The sequence below is a fragment of the Chiloscyllium plagiosum genome, chromosome 23 (genome assembly GCF_004010195.1).
Source record: "Chiloscyllium plagiosum isolate BGI_BamShark_2017 chromosome 23, ASM401019v2, whole genome shotgun sequence".
NCBI lineage: Eukaryota > Metazoa > Chordata > Chondrichthyes > Orectolobiformes > Hemiscylliidae > Chiloscyllium > Chiloscyllium plagiosum.
Genome location: NC_057732.1, coordinates 38,865,925 through 38,887,151, shown reverse-complemented (window position 1 = coordinate 38,887,151; position 21,227 = coordinate 38,865,925). Strand labels below are relative to the sequence as shown.

General features: G+C 40.1%; 1 protein-coding gene across 4 annotated transcripts in view; it reads right to left on the bottom strand.

Moving 5' to 3' along the window:
* The window catches only part of LOC122561795 (proline-rich transmembrane protein 4-like), a 56,349-nt gene that overhangs the window by 22,004 nt on the left and 13,118 nt on the right, over positions 1 to 21,227 (bottom strand). Inside the window, exons 1-3 of one of the 4 annotated variants that reach the window (XM_043713958.1) lie at positions 13,777 to 14,335; positions 9,256 to 9,336; positions 7,220 to 8,469 (exon numbers count right to left, since the gene is read on the bottom strand). In XM_043713958.1, coding sequence (XP_043569893.1) covers positions 7,220 to 8,405 — 1,186 coding nt within the window. In that variant the 5' untranslated portion in view covers positions 8,406 to 8,469; positions 9,256 to 9,336; positions 13,777 to 14,335. Of the gene's footprint in view, positions 1 to 7,219; positions 8,470 to 9,255; positions 9,337 to 13,776; positions 14,336 to 21,227 lie in introns of those variants that run through there. The other 3 variants (XM_043713961.1, XM_043713960.1, XM_043713962.1) reach the window with 3 other exon arrangements.

The window sequence follows — 21,227 nt, the reverse complement described above, 5'->3', positions numbered from 1 at the left end:
AACTCACCCACCCCCCCCACCTTTTATCTCAGCCCGCTTGGCACACCAGCCTCATTCCTGAAGAAGGGCTTATGCCCGAAACGTTGATTCTCCTGTTCCTCGGATGCTGCCTGGCCTGCTGCGCTTTTCCAGCACCACACTTTTCAACTTTTATAGTCAGGAAGAAAAGGAGCTGATGGTGACAGGGAATAGATGACTCTGTGAAACCTTGCACTGACTTGCGTTCTGTGAGTGATTTGTGCTGTCAGTTTGTCCATGTCTTCAGATTGGCCCATGTCCTTAGAAAGCCCTTGTCCTAAAACCAGCCTGTATCTTCAGACTAAGCTGTTAACTCTGTTGACTATTGATTGTCTGGAATGGGATTTACTAGGCTGCTGACTGAGTCCTAATCCTCTAACCTCTCCTTGTTAGTGTTCAGCTCTACTGTGGCAACAGCATCTTATATGGGTATAAGTCCCATGGGTATAGCATCATTGAAAAGAAAGACATTTATATGGAATCATCAGCATCAGGAGCAAAGGAGTGGCTCCATTCCACCTGACTAAATCGTTCACAAATAATTCCTAGAATCATGGATTAATATTGCACATAAGAGCACAGGAGGAGTAGGTCAAAAAGTCCCTTGATCCTGTTCTACCATTCAATGAGATCATGCCTAATCTGAGGTCTAACCCCATATATACCTGCCTTTGGCCCATCATCTCTTAATATCTTTGCATTTAAAAAAATCACCCTCGGATTTAAAATTAACAACTCGTTTAGCATCCGTTGCCATTTGTAGAAGAGAGGTCCAAATATCTATCACCCTTTGTTTATAGAATTGCTTCTTCCTAACATCTCTCCTGAATGGTCTAGCTATCATTCTCAGACTATGCCCCATTGATCTAGAATCCCCAATCTGTGGAAATAGTTTATTCCTCTCTATCCTGGCTTTTTCTGTTACTGTTGAAAACTCCAATCAGACTAATCCTTAACCTTGTAAAATCCAGAGAATAATGGCTTGATTTGTGTAATCTGTCATAGAGTCATAGAGATGTACAGCATGGAAACAGACCCTTCAGTCCAACTCGTCCATGCCAACCAGATATCCCAACCCAATCAAGTCTCACCTGCTAGCACCCAAACCATATCCCTCCAAACCCTTTCTATTCATATACCCATCCAAATGCCTCTTAAATGTTGCAATTATACCAGCCTCCACCACTTCCTCAGGAAGCTCATTCCATGCACGTACCACCCTCTGCATGAAAAAGTTGCCCCTTAGGTCTCTTTTATATCTTTCCCCTCTCACCCTAAACCTATGCCCTCTAGTTCTGGACTCCCCCACCACAGGGAAAATACTTTGTCTATTTATCCTATCCATGCCCCTCATGATTTTGTAAACCTCTATAAGGTCACCCCTCAGCCCCCGATGCTCCAGGGAAAACAGCCCTAATATATTCAACTTCTCCCTATTGCTCAAATCCTCCAACCCTGGCAACATCCTTGTAAATCTTTTCTGAACCCTTTCAAGTTTCACAACATCTTTCCGATAGGAAGGAGATCAGAATGACATGTAATATTCTAACAGTGGGCTAACCAATGTCCTGTACAGCCACATCATGACCTCCCAACTCCTGTACTCAATATTCTGACCAATAAAGGATGGAATACCAAACGCCTTCTTTACTATCTGTGGTGTAAAATTCCAAGCAGTGGAATGTGGTGAAACGGTTAAAAATTATGTCCCAATACATGTGTGAATCATAATGTAACACATGTATTGGAAGGATGGAATACCAAACGCCTTCTTTACTATCCTATCTACCTGTGACTCCAGTTTCAAGGAGCTATGAACCTGCACTCCCTAGAACCTTATCATTAAGTGTATACATCCTGCTAAGATTTGCTTTCCCAAAATGCAGCACCTCACATTTATCTAAATTAAGCTCTCTCTGCCACTCTTCAGCCCATTGGCCCATCTGACCAAGATCCCGTTGTAATCTGAGGTAATCTTCTTCACTGTCTACTACACCTCCAATTATGGTGTCATCTCTGCCCTTGTAACTTAACCCTGAAGTCCAGATAATATCCTTGTAAACCTATGTTGTACTCCCTCCAACGCCAATTTATCCTTCCTAGGGTGTGGTGCCCAGATATGCTCATATGACTCCAAATAAGATTTAGCCAGGGTTTTGTATAATTGCAGCATAACTTCTGCAGCCTTGTACTCCCGTCCTCTAGATACAAAGGGCAGCATTCTATTAGCTTTCTTGATTACATTTTACACCTGTTTGTGCCATTTTTAAAATCTGTGTACCTGAATCTCCAAGTCTCTTTGGACATCCACTGTATTCATACCATCTAGGAATTTCCCTGATCTATCCTTTCTCAGTCCAAAATGCTCACACTTGCTTACATTGAACTCCATATAGAAGTCCATTCAATCCATTGTAACTGCAAATGTCACCTTTCCCAATATCTCCTTTTAAAGAAGCAGTAGTCATTTCTCTGGGGCTTCTGCTTGGCATAAAATCTAAGATTGAGTCAACAATGGCACTAATCCTCAACTAAAATTAAGAAGCTTCCATTCTGCCCAGAGGACAGCCTGAATTATATTCCTGCTACAGGGCTCCATATCCATCCCTTTATCACTAGCACACTATAAGCTGTGGTATAATTTCCCACATGCACTGAAGCAACTCTCCCTACCCTGCTACTTCTACCTGAAGAAAAACAAGAGAAGCAATGATAAGCGGGCACGTGTCAACCTAACCTGCATTTATTTGGACTGTGGGTGGAAACCGGAGAATCTGGAGGAAATCCACACAAACAGTCACCTGAAATCAAACCTGGATCCCTAGCGTTGTGAGGCTCCAGTGCTAACCAATGAGTCACTATGGGCGGAGTCAGGATAATCAGTAGTTTCTTCAAGAAATTCAATTCATTTATTCAAACATTACATATCCTTACTAATCTCTGATTAACTGATCGATAGCTCCTTTATTGTTCACTAGTGCTTTCCATTATTATGTTTCTGATGCTGTTTATTTAACAGTGAAAATGTTTCTAGCTGTTTAACTCTGCAACCTTTCAGCTTTATCAATTAGGCAAGGGTCACTGTAACTGTATGTATGGAGTTGCTGTTTAATGGTCGGTTACTGGCTACTCATTGTTTAAGTACACACAGCCATTTATTCAACAGAGTAACTGTATTGCCAGCTATGCTTCAACTGGTAACACTTTCTTATCTCATAGGACGGTATCACACTATTTTTTTTGAGTAAAATATCCAAGCTGACACTCTCAAGTGCAGCATTGAGGGAGTGCTGCAATGTATATAAGGTGCCATCATTTGGATGAAATGCTAAATACAGACAAGTTTGTCCTCTTGGATAGATGTAAATAAATCAGTACATGAGTTCTCCTCGATCCTCGCCAATATGTACGTCACAATTAATGTTGCTCAAATAGATTATCTGATCATTCATAGTCAGTTCTGAAGAATTCATTCTAGACTCGAAATATTAACTCTGTTTCTCTCTCTGCAGGCACTGCCAGACCTACTGTGTTTCTGCAGCATTTTCTGTGTTTGCTATGTGATTATCTTTGCATTGCTTTTTGTGGGACCTTGCTTAGTTCAAATTGACTACCATGCTCCCTACATTCACAACAGTGAACACATCTCAAAAGAATCTGCATACATATGAATACTAATACAATTTAGGAGCAGGAATAAGCCATTTGACCTCTCAAGCTTATGTCATCGGCTTTAAAGCTGTTTAGGATCTTCTCAGGTCATCAAAAGTGTCTTTATAAATATAAATTTGTTCCTGGTACAAAATCATTCTTATCAACGTTTTTAAGGGTTCATGCTGGCACTTTATCAGTTCAGGTGACTGTTTGATTCAATGAACCCAAATGCAAATTAATTCAAAATGCAATTTTGATGTCAGCTGGCTTTTGCTTATCTGTGTTGGAAATGATTCCAGCTAACACAAAAAGGTTTTTTGTTAAAATTTACTTTGAAATAATATAAGTTTGCAATCCAAACTACCATTCCTACAGTGGTGTCTGAATTCAATAGGAATAATCAGTGTTGGGCTGTGCTAAAAGATTAGCCTTCACAAGGTCTATCTGGAACTGATGATAAGGAATGGAGGTTAGAAATTATAATTCATTTGGAGTCTGTTGATGTAAAGATATCACTGGAATTTTTCAGTTTTATTTCATCTTAACCTTGCAGTCATGTATGGCTCGTTTGGTAGCACGCTTACCTTTGAATCATCACAATTTCTGTGTTCAACACCCACTACAGGACTTAAACACAAAAGTCAAGGCTAAACAGCCCTCCCCCTGAGCTGTACTAAGGGACTGTTGCACTATCAGAGGTACCTTTCAGGTGAGATGTCAAACCAAGGCTGACTGCCTCTTAAGTAGTCTGTAAAGAATCCTTGCCATTAATTTGAAGAGCAGAGAAAGTATCACCTTTATCCTGACCAATAGTCATTTCTCAATTAACCTTACAAAAAAAACTGTCTGCTCACTATGACATTGCTGCTTAATTGTGGGAGCTTGCTGTGAACAAACTGGCTCTCGTGTTTACTACATTACAACAGTGGTTATATTTCAGACAAATGACCGACTTGGTCGTGAGACATCTGATGGTTTTAATAAACCCTACATAAATGCAAGTCTCTTTTTTTTCTTTTCAAACATAGCTGAGATACCTGCAATAAAGTTATAATCATTTTAATATTTAGAATGATGACAGATCAAGGGATTTACATTTTCCCTGGACAGCCAATTTTGTATTATTTAATCTCATGCACTGGAAACACGGCAGGGAACCTCATAATATAAAATAGCAGACTTAGCAAGTGAATTACAGATGAACACAATTGAGGGGTTCATTATATAGAATAACAACCTTTGGGAGGGAGCCCCGGGATACAATATAATGGATGATCACAGGGTTAGATCATTAGTAGTAAATCTGTACAATCCTTGGTCCTGCCATCATGGATCCATCAATTCACAAGCGCACCTTCAGTAATTTCCTCCCAGCCAGATCATTTTTATTTTGCAAGATCATGCTCATTATAGACCAAACTTACAGAGGGCCTTCCTGATTTAAACTGGGATTCAGCTCATGAGCTCACACAGGGCTGGAGTCTGTAAATTAACACTGCTTTCATACTCTTTCATTCACATCACAATGAATGAGCTAGGGATGGTAGAGAGATAGTGGAAGAGAGGGAGACAGAGTGAGAATATGATGACAAGACAAAGAGAGAAAATGATCAAAGGGAAAACAGCAAGAGATTATAGGAGAAGGAAACACAGAGCACATGATGGGGGGGGGGGGGGGGATGCATAGGGAGAGCACGATAAAGATAGGCACATTCAGGATGTATCGGAGTGAGGCTGAGGAAGTAAGGGTGTGAACAAGAGCCCAAGACACAGCTAGAGGCACAGTGATTAGGCGAGAGCAAGAGACTGAAGCAGAATGAGAATGAGAGCAAGCAGTCTGTAGATATAGGTCTAATCCGTTTCTTCTACAACCCTCCAAGGAACAAAGCAATAAAGGCAAGCATGCCAAATACCTTTTTAACAACCCTGTCTATATGTGACACAAGTTTCAAAGAATTATGTACCTGCATCCCTAGTTCCCTCTGTTCTACAATATTACCAAGGCCTTACCATTAGTTGTATAAGCCCTACCCTTGTTTGTTGTAGCAAAATGCAATACCTCACATTTATCCAGATTAAACTCCATCTGCCATTTTTCAGCCCATTGACCCATTTGATCAAGATCCCTTTGTAGTCTTAGAAAACCTTCTTCACTATCCACTATGTCACCAATTTTTGTGTCATCCACAAACTTACTAACCATGCCTTCTACATTCTCATCCAAATCATTTATATTAATGACAAACAAAAAAATGATCCAGAACTGATCCCTGTGGAACACCGCTGATGACAGGTCTCCAGTCTGAAAAGCAACCCTCTACCACCACTCTCTGCCTCCTGCCATTAAATCAATTTTGTATCCAATTGGCAAGCTCATGTGACCTAACTTCACTAATTAGTCTACCGTGCGGAGCCTTGTTGAAAGCTTTACCAAAGTCCAAGTAAACAACATCTACTTGTTTATGTGCTGTAATGCGCTGCCATTATCAATCATTTTGGTAAGTTTCTAAAAAAACTCAATCAAGTCTATGAGAAATTATTTTCCTTGCACAAAACCATCCCTAATCAATTTTCGCCTCTCTAAATGTCCACAAATCCTATCTTTTCTAATCACCTCCAACAATTTACCCACAACCAAAGTCAGATCCACCACATAAAGTTTTGTTCCCTGATTTCTCCTTACAATCTTTTTTTAAACAAAGGTACAGTAGCTACTCTCCAGTCATCAGACACCTCACCCATAGTTGTAGATGATTTAAATTTATAGGAGCAGTTACCAAACACTGACGTCATTGGGCAGATGGTGTAATTGCTCCATCCATTGCTTGACACCCAGAATTACAGTAGCTTTAGCAACCATCTTCCCCAAGTATGAGTTGATGTATGGCTTCCTGATGAAGGGCTTTTGCCTGAAACATTGATTTTCCTGCTCCTCAGATGCTGCCTGATCTACTGTTCTTTTCCAGCACCACACTAATCTTGACTCATAATTTCTGAGACTGTGCTATATAGCTTCACAAAACAATCACTGGGATCCTATGAAGCTGAGAACACAATACTGTGAACTGAACACTGGATGGCCCCGATCGGCCCCCTAATAACATGAAAGGATCCTGGAAGAGGATTCAACATTAGCTCTTCAAGCAAAAATATTGGGCACTTAATTGAACTATGAGCATACTGCATCAGTTATATTCAAACTTGTGCTCATTTATTTTTGTTATTCTTTGACTGAATATTTGAAAGGTACAAGAAATAAAAGTAGCTGGTTAACATGGCACCAATTTCAGTGGTTATTTGAACACAGGAAATAGCAGCAGGAATAATCCACGTAGCCCCTTGATTCAGTTCCAGCATTTCATAAAGTCAACCTCATTTTCCAACTCGATTCCAATACCCAAATGTGTTAGATTCCCCACTCTACTGAATATACTCCACAACTGAGCTCTCACACCAAGTGCACATTTATTGTGTAATTGGGATTTTCTGAAATTTCGACATGATCATTACAAAAGAGTTGGGTTTTTATTTAAAAATCATTATTTACCTGTTGTCTTTTCTGGCTCGTCACTGTGCTTTGTTTGGTGAATCTGGTAGTTTGGAGTAGAATGAAATGTTGTTACAGATAAAGAGTCCCACGTGACTTTGTTGGGAGTACCCACTCCATCTGACCTGCTGGTTGGTGCACTCCTTTCATGTGCAGTTTTAGGAGTTGTAGTGTTATTGAACAGCTCAACTTCACTTATAGTTTTTGATCTTACAGGGTAAATTGATGATCTATTGCTTGATTGGTCCACTATCAATGTAATTGATTGATGGGTTATACTTGTTGAAGTTGGCTTCAAGATTCCAGGCTGCAGTTCTGACACTGAGAAAAGCACAGAGTGGTCGGTGTTCAAAAGGTCGAAGGCTGGTTTACTCGGTGCCTTGGTCTTGGTTAGCAGTTCAGTACTTTCAGTGGTGATGAATCTTATAGTGACTGGTCTTTGTTGAAGACCAGGATATGTATTGATTGGCACCATTGATCCTGCATGAGAAGGTTCTTGTGGAGAACTTTGGGTGGTTTTCACCATTGTGACATATACTGGGGAGAAGGATGTTTTAGTTGTGGATCCTATTGGCTGCAATCTAGTACTGGGTAGGTTTTGGACTGAAAAGTCACTAGATACACTGTGTAAAGTTTTGCTAATTAACTCTGGGATATTTGAGGGTCCTTGAGGATTTTCTTTAGAATGCAGATTGTCAATCTGGTTTCTGTTTGGGAAAGGGGTGGTATGTAATTGCCCAGCATCCTGGGGTGAACCAACTTCATCACGGTTGAACAACACACCATTCATAATCTTGCCATCGGAATCCAAGTGGATGTTTGGTACCTGCAATGACACTGTACTAGCTCTATTGTCAACAGGTCGCATTGTAGGCACCCAAGATGTTAACAACGGTCTTGTACCAAGCCTTCTTGCTATAGGCTGCGATCCAGACATCTGAGAAACTGAAAGAGAAACCACACTACTTTCTGTTTCTGCAGGCAATGCAGAAGACACAGGAGGTAGGTTTAGTTTGAGGTCTTGCTGTCTTGTAGTTGATAAATGGACAACTCCAATCATACTTGGTTGTGAAGAAGGACTGTTGACTTGAGATACTTCATGTTCCCGAACTTGAAAGGATGCTACTTTTGATTCAATTATTATTGAGGAAATAACATTCACAAGAATAATGCCTTTGCACAACATAGTGATATTTTCCAGGCACTAAATGAATTGGCCCTTAATTATTCAGGAATATTCTTCAAAACACCTGAAAAACATGTATATATATATATATATGTTAATGAAAGTAGTAAGTATCCTAAGCTTTGAGCTCTAACTATATTTTTGTGGCAACAATGCAAAGGTTCAGCTCAATGCATAAATGGATATTCAATATGGAATTGCACGTTACAAAGCTTGGAGTTTTCTGGTCCCTCTCACTTTCAGCCAGAATAGTGATAGGTGTTCTATTTATGGTTCTAGTGTCTCCAATGATGTAAAATGATACAGACCAATGAGGGTACAGAAGTACTGGAAATGTGCCTGTATGGCTAAAAGAAGGTTGTGTGCATAGTCCAGACAATCACGGAAGCCACTCTCCAAACTGTGGACTCCATTTACACTTCTTGTTGCTGTGGAAAAGCTGCCACCATCATCAAAGACATCCTCCTCCCCCATCCTCACCCCGGTAATGCTCTCTTCCAACCTCTTCTGTCAGGCAGAAAATACAGAAGCTTGAACACATGCACTGACACGTTTAAGAACAGCTTCTTCCCTGCTGTTATTAGACTGCTGAATGGACCTCTCTAACTTCAAATAATGTTGATCATGCTTTGTGCACCTCCTGTGAGGTTATGCCTTGCTCTGTCAAAACGCCCTATGATCTGTATGTCCTTGTTTTTTATGATCTACCTGTACTGCTCACAATCAAACCTTTTCGCTGTACTTAGGTACATGTGACTACAATAAATCAAATCAAATGCAATAAATCAAATCAAAAGGTGAAGGTAGGCTTGGGTGTGGCTGTGGTGCCTCCCAAAGCTGAATAACTCACCAGCAGTTGCCCTCTGGGTTTACATGTTAGGTCCTTGGGTGAGGCATGGAAAATCAATCAACATCCAACAAAAGATTATGCCTTCAGGAGACAAGAAAATAGGTGAGTAAAATTAACTGAGAAGGCCCAGTATTAATTTAGAGATTTTAGAGGTTTTTATTTAGAATAGCAAAATTGCTATTGTTTGTTACAAGCATGTAATCTTCAAATTAATTTTTATCTGTTGTATTTTGTTATTGCTGTCAAAGATGGGCTCTGTAATTTATTGCTTTCATTTCTTAAACTTGCAGATTGTCTTACACACCAACTGCTCATTTTGCACTTCAGGAAATTGTCAATGAGATCTATGGTTGCCAATCCTGCAGGAAAAGATGAAAAATACCAGGATAATACTGTACATAGACTCAGGCAAGCACTAAAACAAAACATCTTTCTTGAAAGCTTCTGTGTATTAGTTATGAAAACATTGGATATTGAGATCTGGTGGGGAATGTATCTTGAGGACAGGGTTGTGGGAGAATCAGTGGCAGGAGACTGGAGAATGGATTGGTGGAGGGAAGATGTTATATAATAAACACTGGAGGTATGAACCCATGCTCTAATGACCATGTTACATTTTATTTTGTTTAAAAATCAACGAAGGTGCACATATTGGAGCTTACATAGACACAGATGTTGATATACATTCAACAAACACATATTCACATGTGGCAACACAAATAATATCAGCGTGTGCAAACAAACACATCTACAGTTATTAGCTTTGTATAAATATTAATTAGCACAAGATACCTTGGCGTTTAAACTCTTTAAAAGAGAGCTACTGAGAAGTATCAATTAGAATGGTTGCATAACATTTTATTTAACTAGGAGAAAGTGAGGACTGTAGATGCTGGAGAGTCAGAGTCGAAAAGTATGGCACTGGAAAAGCACAGCAGGTCAGTCAGCATGACAGGTGAAGAGGACAGTGCCAAGTTGGAGGATTGAATCTGGGATAAGGTGGGGGAGGGGAGATTTGGAAACTACTGAAGTCAACATTGATGCCATGTGGTTGAACAGTCCCAAGGTGGAAGATGAGGAGTTCTTCCTCCATCCTTTGATGGCTTGGATTTGGCAGTGGAGGAGGCCCAGGACTTGCATGTCCTCGGTGGAGTGGGAGGGGGAGTTGACTCTCCTGTTTCTCGGATGCTGTCTGACCTGATGTGCTATTCTAGCACCAAACTTTTCAACATTTTATTTAAGACCTGCAGTGCTTGCATGTCTTTTTTTATAGAGGACAAATGTTGAGCACTATTGTGTTTTGTTTCCTAAACTTATTTTTCTTCAATGTATTCTTCAGCCGTTTTTTTTCCTGATTGGAAGTGGGGAATGGCTTGATGCTTTGGAATAAGAGTCACTGGCAGGGGATTGAAGGAGAGTGTATCTAATTAAATTACTTGAGGCTTGAGACTCAAATTCCGGTCTCTTGCTCATCCTAGTTTTCATAGCTCCACAGTTTTAGTGGCCCTCAGAATCCCTTCTGTCAACTTTCCTATCTCTCTTTCCTTTGAAAAAAACTTCTTTAATTGAGCTTGGACACCTGTCTTAACATTGCCTTACGTAGCTTGAAGTCAAATCTTGCTAAAGCTTTTGTGGAACACCATGAGACATTTTCCTAAGTTAAAGTTGCTAAGTAAATGTAATTGTTTATTGTTGGGGAAGGAGGGATAGGATTCTGCCTCAACCTCACATCTCCAAACCTGTCCTACAGAATTTAATTGATAACTATTTTAGAAGAAGAAATATATTTGCAGATTTAAATTTACCATTACGCAAATAATATCCATCTTGCTGAACAGGCAGGTGACATTAATATTGACTATTAAGCTTTTGTTCGGGTCTAACAATTTGGCCATTTTGTATAGACTATGAGTGGATTCCAGTAGCAATTCTCACCCTATTTATGAACATCACCAATAAATCTGAATTTATATAGAGTCACCATTGTTCTCGATCTGCATACTGTAACACCATTACAGTTACAGCACAGCCTCTGAAACAGAAATCTTATTCTGTAGCCTATAAAGTTTCATTTAACAGATTCTCAGAATCCAGAATAATTCACAGGAGTTTTGAATTTATATTGAAATTCCACAAACAAAATATTTACACAAACTTATCTTTCCCAAAAAACTGCGCACACAGAATTATGTTTTGAGTATGATGAGTAGCCAAAGTATCTTCAGTATTGCATTCTCTTTTCTTTTTCCCAAATAGTTACCTCTGGAGTGTGATTCACTGGCCCATCCTCTTCACCTCCATGCTGTTCTATTGACTCTATGCCTGGCCCTAGCATCTGAGATTAAACCAGAGAGCCTGGAGGCTTGAAGTGCTGTTCTACTCTGAGATGAGCTTCTAACCTCATGTGCTCTCTGCCAGAAAGACTGCCATCTCTGTAATATTACCGTCTGTACCCCTACATCAGTTCATCAGCTGATGAAACCATTATGCGTGCACTTTTCATGACCAGACTTGATTCTCCTGATGCTTTCCTAGTCATTCTCTCAATCTTTAGTCTCCATAAACTTTAACTCATCCAAAACTCTGTTGTCCATATCCTATCCTGCACCATTCCTGTTCATCCATTTGCACCCGTTCCTGCTAACCTACATTGCTCTCTAGTCTATCAGTGCTTCTGAATAAAGTTCTTACCCATGTGTCTGAATTCCTTAAACAAAAAAAAACTGTAAGAACTGCAGAAACTGAAAATCAGAAACAAAAGCAAGGCAAGTTGCTGGAAAAACTCAGCAGCTGTGGCAGCATCTGCAGAGAGAAATCAGAGTTAATATTTTGGGTCCAATGACCCTTCTTCAGATTTTGCTGCTCGTCGGATGCTGCCTGAATTGCTGTGCTCTTCCAGCACCACTGATCCAGAATTCAGAATTATTCTGTTAACTCTGATTTCTTTCCACAGATGCTGCCGGACCTGCTGAGGTTTCCAGCAATTTCTGTTTTTAGTTTTGTTTGTATTTGAATTCATTTATGATTTCATCTCTCATTATGCCTGTAATCTTCTCAAATGTTATGAATCCTTCCCAAATTTAGTATCTTGTGTACCCAATCACTTTTTACCCCACTATTGGAAGCCATGTTTTCTGTCATCTAGGTCCCTAGATTCCTTATGCCTCCCTATCATCCTTTAAGGTTCTCCTGAAAGTACATCTCCCTTGAGAATCATTTTAGCCATCCCTCTGAATATGTCCCTTTTTAGCTGTGCAACAGTATTTTCTGTTTATGCCTCTGAAATGCCTCGAGACATTTTTTACTACGTGAAAGGCTGTATAAATGCAAATTACCATCGTTATGTATTTGAAATGTTCTGCAAACAGCAGCTTTGTAAGGTGTGGTGTTAAGGCAAAACAGGATAGAGACTTTCTTGTTGCTGTGGATTTCATGGACTTCTCCAAGATGATAGAGATATTCTGAAGAGCTGGGGTTAGGTTGTTTTCAATTCCACAACTCAATTAGATCTGTCTCTTTATCTCTGGACAATAACCCACAGAACATCCAAGAAACTTGACTTTGTGTAAGGCCTTTTGCAGACATAAGATCTGGGAAGGCCATGGAAGACCCCAGAAAGAAGACACATTATCTTTTTCCAGCTCTCATTCTACATATCATCCCTTACCAACACACATGCCCCCTGATTGATTTTCTGGATCAATCAAGTGTAGTGCACAGCCCAGAAGCCTACTCTAGATTTAGTACAGTCTCATGATAGGCTGCAACATGAGTGCATTTGCTCAGAAAAACAGAGCACCTTCATTACCTCTGAGCCTGAGAGGGAAATCATCTTTTATCTGTTCTTGGTAAAGTGACTAAGGAAAGAATAGTTGGAGAACTGGCTACCCTTTTCCAAATGGAACATTAGGTTTATAAGATGCAATTAGACAGACAGGAATCTCGAGGACCCTGGATAATGGAACTGCCTTTCATGATGGCTTGATTTTAAACTTCTACATGTTTCAAAATGGTCAAAGAGAGCTTCACCAATATGTTAAGGGTTATTTTACATATTAGCTCACATCATCTCCAGAAAGATGCATTTAACATAGTTTAAATTGTTAATTAATATCATCCACAGAGTCACACACATAACTAGTATAGTTCAAAGTGTTAACTTGAATCACTAACTGAATATGTTGCCCCTGCTGCACTGGAATCCCAATCCCTATTTAGAACTGTTCACCCGCTATTACAATAAGCTCAAAACATGGGAGCTCAAGACCCACAGCACAAGGGGCTGTACAGAGAGGAATATTTAACCTGGTCCTCTCCCCCTGTCCCAGTTCCTTCGAACTCTCTGCCTGAGATTCAATTGTTTGGATACACGTTTCAATAGAAGAACGCAAATCCATTGCTGATATCAGAACAACAGAATAAGCGCCCTCGGCTGATTCTGATACTGTCCAATCTGCATCACTGAGGTCGCTCTGTCTCTCGTGTACACAGAAATACCTAATTTCAAAAGGGTTCTATTACCTTACTCCAGCGATCACTCTGTCCTCACTCCAGCCCTTTTGGGAAAACGCTTTTTTATTACCGACCTAGTCCCTTGCAAACTCGCAGTGCGGAAAAAAAACCCCCAAAAATAACAAACAGCACAAAAGAAATGACGGAGCGAGCAGATCATCCAGCGGTTGTCAAAGCTGGTGCAGATCCCCGGGAGAGAGGCACGGGAAGGGAAGTGGTGGAATGAGAGGCTCCAACCTTTTTTTTTGTTGCACACTCGATAGGAGGGAGAGCGCAGTTGGTGCAGGTTTGGTGATGGTCAGTTTCTACAACAGGCGAATGGGAGGAAGTGTTACTGCGACCGAGCGTGGCACCAGCTCTACTGTCTAAGCACTGGCATTGCAGGTCCAACAGTGTTTCGTATCAGTGCTGTCAGAACATTAGGAGCTCCTCCAGTGGTGGCCAAATTCAGAGCAAACGAGAGCACGTTAGTTGTTTACTTGTCGATAGCGTCCAGATCAGTTTTAATGAATTGCAAACATCTGGAGAGAAGGAACAGGGTGGATTTCATGCAGAGCGTTGTCACATCAGGGAACTCTCTCAATAAACTTTACAAACAATAGATTTCTTTGCTAGTGGACACTCTTCCAGTCTTGTTTCTGTACAGCAAAATTCCACAGATATCATACTCTTTTTCCAAGAGAATATTTTTTCACAATAAGCAATAATTCGTATTTATGTAGATGCCCGAAAGCAGCAGGACCTGGATATCATCCAAACTTGGTGGCAAGATACATTCATGCTACACAAATGCCAGGCAATGAGCATCTCCAACTAAGAGAGAATCTAACCACATTTCCCCTTGATCGTAAACAGTTTTACTGTCACCTAATACCTCATTGTCAACATCCTGGTGGTTACCATTGACCAGAAACTGAGCAGGATCAGATACAAAACTGTGGCTTTGTATGAGGAAAATCATGTCTCACAGACTTGATTCAGTTTTTTAATGAAGTAACCAAAAAGATTAATAAGGGCAGAGTGGTTGATGTTGTTTACTTGGATGTTAGTAAAGCCTTTGACAAGATTAGGCATGGTAAACTAATTAGTAAAGTTAGATCACGTGGGATTCAGGGTGAGCGTGCCAATTGGATACCAAATTCACTTCACAGTAGAAGACTGAGAGTGGTGATGGAGGATTGATTTTCAGACTGAAGACTGTAACTAATGGTCCACAAGGATCGGTATTGGGCCCACTTCTGCTTGTCATTTATATAAATGATTTGGATGAGAATATAGGAAGCATGGTTAGTAAGTTTGCAGATGACACCATAATTGGTGATTTAGTGGACAGTGAAGAAGGTTATCTAAGGTTACAAAGAGATCTTGATCAATTGGGTCAATGGGCTGAGGAGTGGCAGATGGAGTTTAATTTGGATAAATGTAAGGTATTGCATTTTGGTAATACAAATAAATCAGAATGTGTACAATTAATGATAGGGCCCTCAGTAGTGTCATAGAACAGTGACCTAAGGGTTCATGTACATAATTCTTTGAAATTTGTATCACATGTAAGCAGGATGGCTCAGAAGGTGTTTAGCATGTTTGCCTTCATTGCTCAGACCATTGAGTGTAGGAGTTGGAACATCATGTTGAGGTTGTTCAGTATGCATTTGAGGTCTCTTCTGGAGTCCTGTGTGCAGTTCTGGACACCTTGTTATAGGAAGGATATTATTAAACTGGAGAGGGATTAGAAAAGATTTACCAGGATGTTGCTGGGAATGGAGGATTTGAGATATAAAAATATACTGGAAAGACTGGGACCTTTCTCATTGGTATGTACAAAGTTGAGAGTTGACCTTACTGAGGTTTAGAAAATCATAAGGGGCACAGATAAGGTGAATGACCTGGGTCTTTTCCCTAGGGTGGGGGAGTTTAAAACAAGGGGACATGTTTTTAAGGTGAGAGGAGAAAGATTTAAAAAGGACATGCGAGCCAACTTTTTTTACAGAGTGATTAGTGTGAATGAACTGCCAGACAAAGTGACGATTGCAGGTACAGTTACAACATTTAAAAAGCATCTGAATAAGTTCATGAGTAGGAAAGGTTTGGAGGGATATAGGCCAAGTGCAGGCAGGTGAGACTAGTTTAGTTTGGGAATATGGTCACTGTGGGCTGGTTGGATTGAAGGGTCTATTTCCATGTATGACTCAATGACTCTATGACTCCATGGCAATGAGGGCAAGTCAGAAACTAGGATTTCTGCAACAAGTAACTCACTTTTAGAATCCTTAAAACCTGTTTCCCATCAATAAAGCATGAGTCAGGAATATGATGGAATACTCTCCATTCCCCTGAATGAATGCTATTCCAGCAGCATTCAACAAGCTTGACATCTTCTAAGACAAAGCAATCCATTTGACTGGCACCTAATTGACCAATTTAAAATTGCACTCCCTTTACCATCAATGCATAGTGACTGTGGTGGTGTGTATCATGTTGTACACAATGCACTGCAGCAACTCGCCTTCAACAGTATCTTCCAAAGCCATGACTTTGCCTATGTAAAAGGGCAACAGAAACATGGGAACACCACCAGCTGCATGCTCTCCTCCAAGCCATACTCAATCCTGACTTTGATCCATGTTGCCAATCATTCACTGTCACTGGATCAAAATCCTGGAACATTGTGGGTGTCTGTATGGACTGCAGTGGTTCAAAAAGGTGACTCACCATCACCTTCTCAGGAGCAATTAAGATTTGGCAATAAATGCTGGCCTTGGCAGTGATGTTCATGAAAGAATTAAAAAAACTTTGAAGTGTAGCCACTGTTGTCATCCCGGCAATTTAGCAGTTCATTAATTATCACAATCAATGTGATAAAAGATCACATTGTTATCATGATATTGGTTGCAGCATAAATTATAGCAATGTTGTCAAGAGAAAATTCCTCTGATCTTCTCCAAAATAACATGGGATCTTTTACATTCCCTGAGATAGGCTGTCAGTTTAACAGAACATCAGAAGTTTTTTTCATTTGTTAATTCATGGGGATATGAGTGTCATTGCCATGGCCACCATTTATTGCCCATACTTGATTACCCTTGAACTGGTTTGCGCTCCAGGAAAAGCTGAGCTATAGAAATCAAAAATCCCCAAGTACTGAGCCTTTAGTTGTTTCAGTAGTGGTCATTACTACCTCCCCCAATGTTACTAGGTTAGGGTAGGTTAAATTTTCAATTCCTTACAGTTGCCAAGTAGCTGAGATGAAGGCAAGGGAAGACACAAGGCATCTGGTGATCTGTAAATGTGACACACCTTGAACAGCACCAATTTATTTTGGAGCCAAAGGCATAGAACAAGTTTTCACAAAAATAAAAAGTTTGAATTATGGTTTTTGATGATGATGAAGGAGGGAGTAACAGAGCTTCAACAGGTCAACATCCAACACTGAAATTTGATTGTAATAGGAAGGACTGAGATTCCTTGGATCTGCACTGGATTGCTAAATCACTCAGTTGCAATGGCTATTGTGAATTTGATGGAGTCAGGTGCATTATAAATGTAGGCTGGTCATATGGAACATCAAAGGGATTTCAAGTTTCAAAGAACTGGTTTCAAAGTGTTGTGTTATTGCTTTCCCTTCCTCTCTAAGAATCCATTAGAATCCCATACCTAGGAAACAACCCAACATTTTCCAATATCTATTTCATCCAACACAAACCTATGAAAATCCCTCCAATCTGCTCAAGAAACCTGAACTCACAACTGCTTGTGAGCAAGTGTTTGATGGTGTGAGTGTTCAAAGTGTGTGATGGTGTAAGAAGAAATGTGCAATGGTTTAAATGTGGCGAGTGAGTAATTGGCTGTTTGTAATGAATTTTTGTACAAGGAATTTAATACATCCCCACTCAGTTTGATTGGGAGTGCTGGTTGAAGGTGTTCTGATTAATTCTTTGGCTTACGCAATCAGCGGTTGTACACTGTGGTCAGTTATACTCCAGATTTCATGGCCACTGTAGGTGCATTGATGTTATGGCCATACAGATTATCAATCTGGAAATCCTTCCAACATGATGATGGCAGGCATTAGGAGCAGGACAGCTTGCTGGTCAGCCACTCTTGACACAGCGTGACACCCCTCAAACTGATTATCGCCTCTGGCTTCAGGCTGGCAATGTGTTCCGGGGAAAACAATGGATGTAAATATGTATTACATCTGCCTCATATGTTGTTCAATGCAGAAAAGACTTGTTCACATTGAGGGGAGTGGAAATTTAGAATTCTTTCTCCCAAAAAGCTGTTAAAGCTGGCAGGAGGTGGGGGTATGTTCAACTGAACAATTCAAACTGAGATTGATCAATTATTGTTGAGCAAGGATAGTAAGAATTATGGAACTTAAGTGTGCAGATGGATTTAAGGTGCTAGGCAGCTCAAATCTAATTGTTCGAGGGATTCAGTCGCTTTTTCCTACTCAAATTTCTATGAAACACCGAGCGGATCTCAGACACTGCGGAGAAAATGAAAACAGAGGCAGTAAGACTTTCAGTCACGTTATACATATTGATGAGGTTGGTTGGTGGACCAAACTGTTGTTACCCTGGAAGCAAGTTGCTGGTGCCCTGAGAATGGTGCATGAGAAGGAAGGACAAAAGGCCATTTTATTAAAGTTAGTAAGGACTATTGTCAAGTGACTATAAATCTGTCTCAGTGTTACTTTGTATACTTATCTGATCTCTTAGCTTTCTTTCTCTGTGGCCCTTATGCCGTCTTGTGTATAAAACCTCTGACTGGGCTGGCATCTGGTTCCACAGATCTGCCTGCTTTTACCTCCAAGCTGTACACATGAGACAAGCTGCACACTGTTGATTGATTGCTCATTCTTTTTAAATGTGTCCACACAAACACAGCCACTGGACAAAGAACTTAGGATGTTAAAAGCTTCAGCTCCAAAATATCCTGCTCTAGTGCAGATATACGACGACTGCGGTAAATATTGACTTCCATCAACTGATCTCAAAACATAGGATCTAAAAATGGTTTTTAAAAAGGAGAAAAGAAACAATTTTTAAAAAGGCTGCAGCAATCAGATCACCACAGGTTGAAGAAGCTGATAAAACATCAATAAACAAGAATCAGTCTGATTAGAAATTAAACACACAGAATCCCTACAATGCAGAAAGAGGCCATTTAGCCAATCAAATCTGCATCAATCTTCCGATGAGCATTCCACTCAGACCCAGCCACCCACCCTGTGCCTGTAACCTTGCATAATTCACCTAAAGTGCACATCCAGGGACACTATGGGCCAATTTAGAATGGCCAATCCATATAATTTGCATGTTTTGGGAATGTGGGAGAAAAACAGAGCACCCGGAGGTAACCCGTACAGACACTAAGAGAACATGAAAATTTCACAGTCACCCAAGGCTGGAATTGAACCCAGGTCGCTGGTGCTGTGAGGCAGCAGTGCTAGCCATTGAATCACTGTGCTGCCCTAACCATTGAATAGAAACTTTTAGAAGTCCAATGCACTGTCCATTGTGCTACAGATTTGTACAAATTAATAAAAGGCATTGAAACTCAGATTCATATCTCCTGTTTGATTTACACATCTATGGATAACTTTCACATACTGGAATTAAAGAGTTGCCTGAAAATTATCTGGTTTTGAAAAACAATGATGCCAGACATGGGAATAAACAAAGTAACTGTATTTTAAACAGTTGCTTTGTCAGAGCTGCAGAAAGAAGAAAATAGATCTATGACAGCAGAATTGGAAGTCCTACTCACTCCTTGTTTTATCTCAGCCTCTCCAAAAATGATGCCCACCGATAAAGTAAATTGGAGAAATATTCATTCACCAAGAACTAAAAGATAACTGCAATTGTTGCTACAGCCAAGGATACAAGACTTCAATTGAAGCAACAGTGGCCTTAAATTAAAACCTAATACCTCAAGGACTCCGAAGATTTTTAAAATGCATATTATTTTATCTTACCTTTTGTACTATACACAGTCAGCTTTTTAAAACTTAAGACTTTTATTTGTGCATGTGATCTTTGTAAGTGATAATATTTCTTTCTTTCAATCAAGAACATCTTGTAATGAACTTGTTATTCCGATGCTGGTAAACCAGTATACTACATTTTTAATTGAAGGTAGATACAGCTGTAAGCAAAAATAAACTAAATCCTTGTTGTGGCCAACCAAGGGGCTTAGGAAAAAAAGGGAGCTGACTCACTCTTCCTCACATGGTCATAACAGATGGATGTGTTTAAGATGTAGGGAGTCAAACCAAAGAGTGCTATACGTGCCGACCAGCTTGTGCCTAGTTCTCCTCAGGCTTTCTAAGTGAGAAAAAAGGAAACCTAGGAGATATGGTCAGTAGAAAAGATTAGTGAATTAGGTGGTGTCCAAGGAGAGGATGGAGAAGTTTATGTTTTCAGTGTGAGCTCTTTGAAAGAAATTACAGGGGATCAACATTTAAAGAGGAACAAACAAGAAAAGGAGAGGGAAAGTACATGCATATACTTGGGATAAGATACCTACATAATTCCAGAGTACACACATACCCATACACATGCATATGCACACATGTACATAATTACATGCATTACTATGCACGTGTACACATACACAAACGTACATATAAACATTCACAGACACACTCAGGATTCTTTTTTTCTCACCATTCTCTTTATTTATTTTCTTTTAAATATTATTTGTACTTTATTCCAGCTCTAAATAAAGATCCATTACTGCTAATCTTCTCCATTTCTCTCTTGACCTGCTGAATGTTTCCAACATTTACCATCTTTTTGTGTTATACCTTTTGTTCAACAAATTTGGTTAATTATCTTTTAATACTGAGAAAGTCATGAGATTAAAAGGTTGGGTGGAATTGATGCTTCAGTACATAGAAAAAGAAATAAGATCAATTGGTCAAATTGTTCATTTTTATCCATATTCTCGAGCCTGCCTAACATCTTTGGATTTCCTGCGTCAATGTTTGCCAGGCCAGCTACAGCAAACATTCCAAGTTTTGAAGCATTTTACTAAATATTTCCATTTGTTTTAGTTTCACTGTCAACCAGTTGACTGAATGGAAAAACACATCTTTCTATTTGGCAAGCATTTCGTAGGGTATGTGGAACAATCCATCTTCCGCAACTACACTGGCCCCACCCCCCACCTTTTCCTCCGCTACATCGATGACTGTATCGGCGCTACCTCGTGCTCCCACGAGGAGGTTGAACAGTTCATCCACTACACTAACACCTTCCACCCCGACCTCAAATTCACCTGGACAGTCTCGGACTCCTCCCTCCCCTTCCTAGACCTTTCTGTTTCTATCTCAGGCGACCAAATCAACACGGACATCTACTACAAACCAACCGACTCCCACAGCTACCTGGACTACACCTCCTCCCATCCTGCCCCCTGTAAAAACGCCATCCCATCCTCCCAATTCCTTCGTC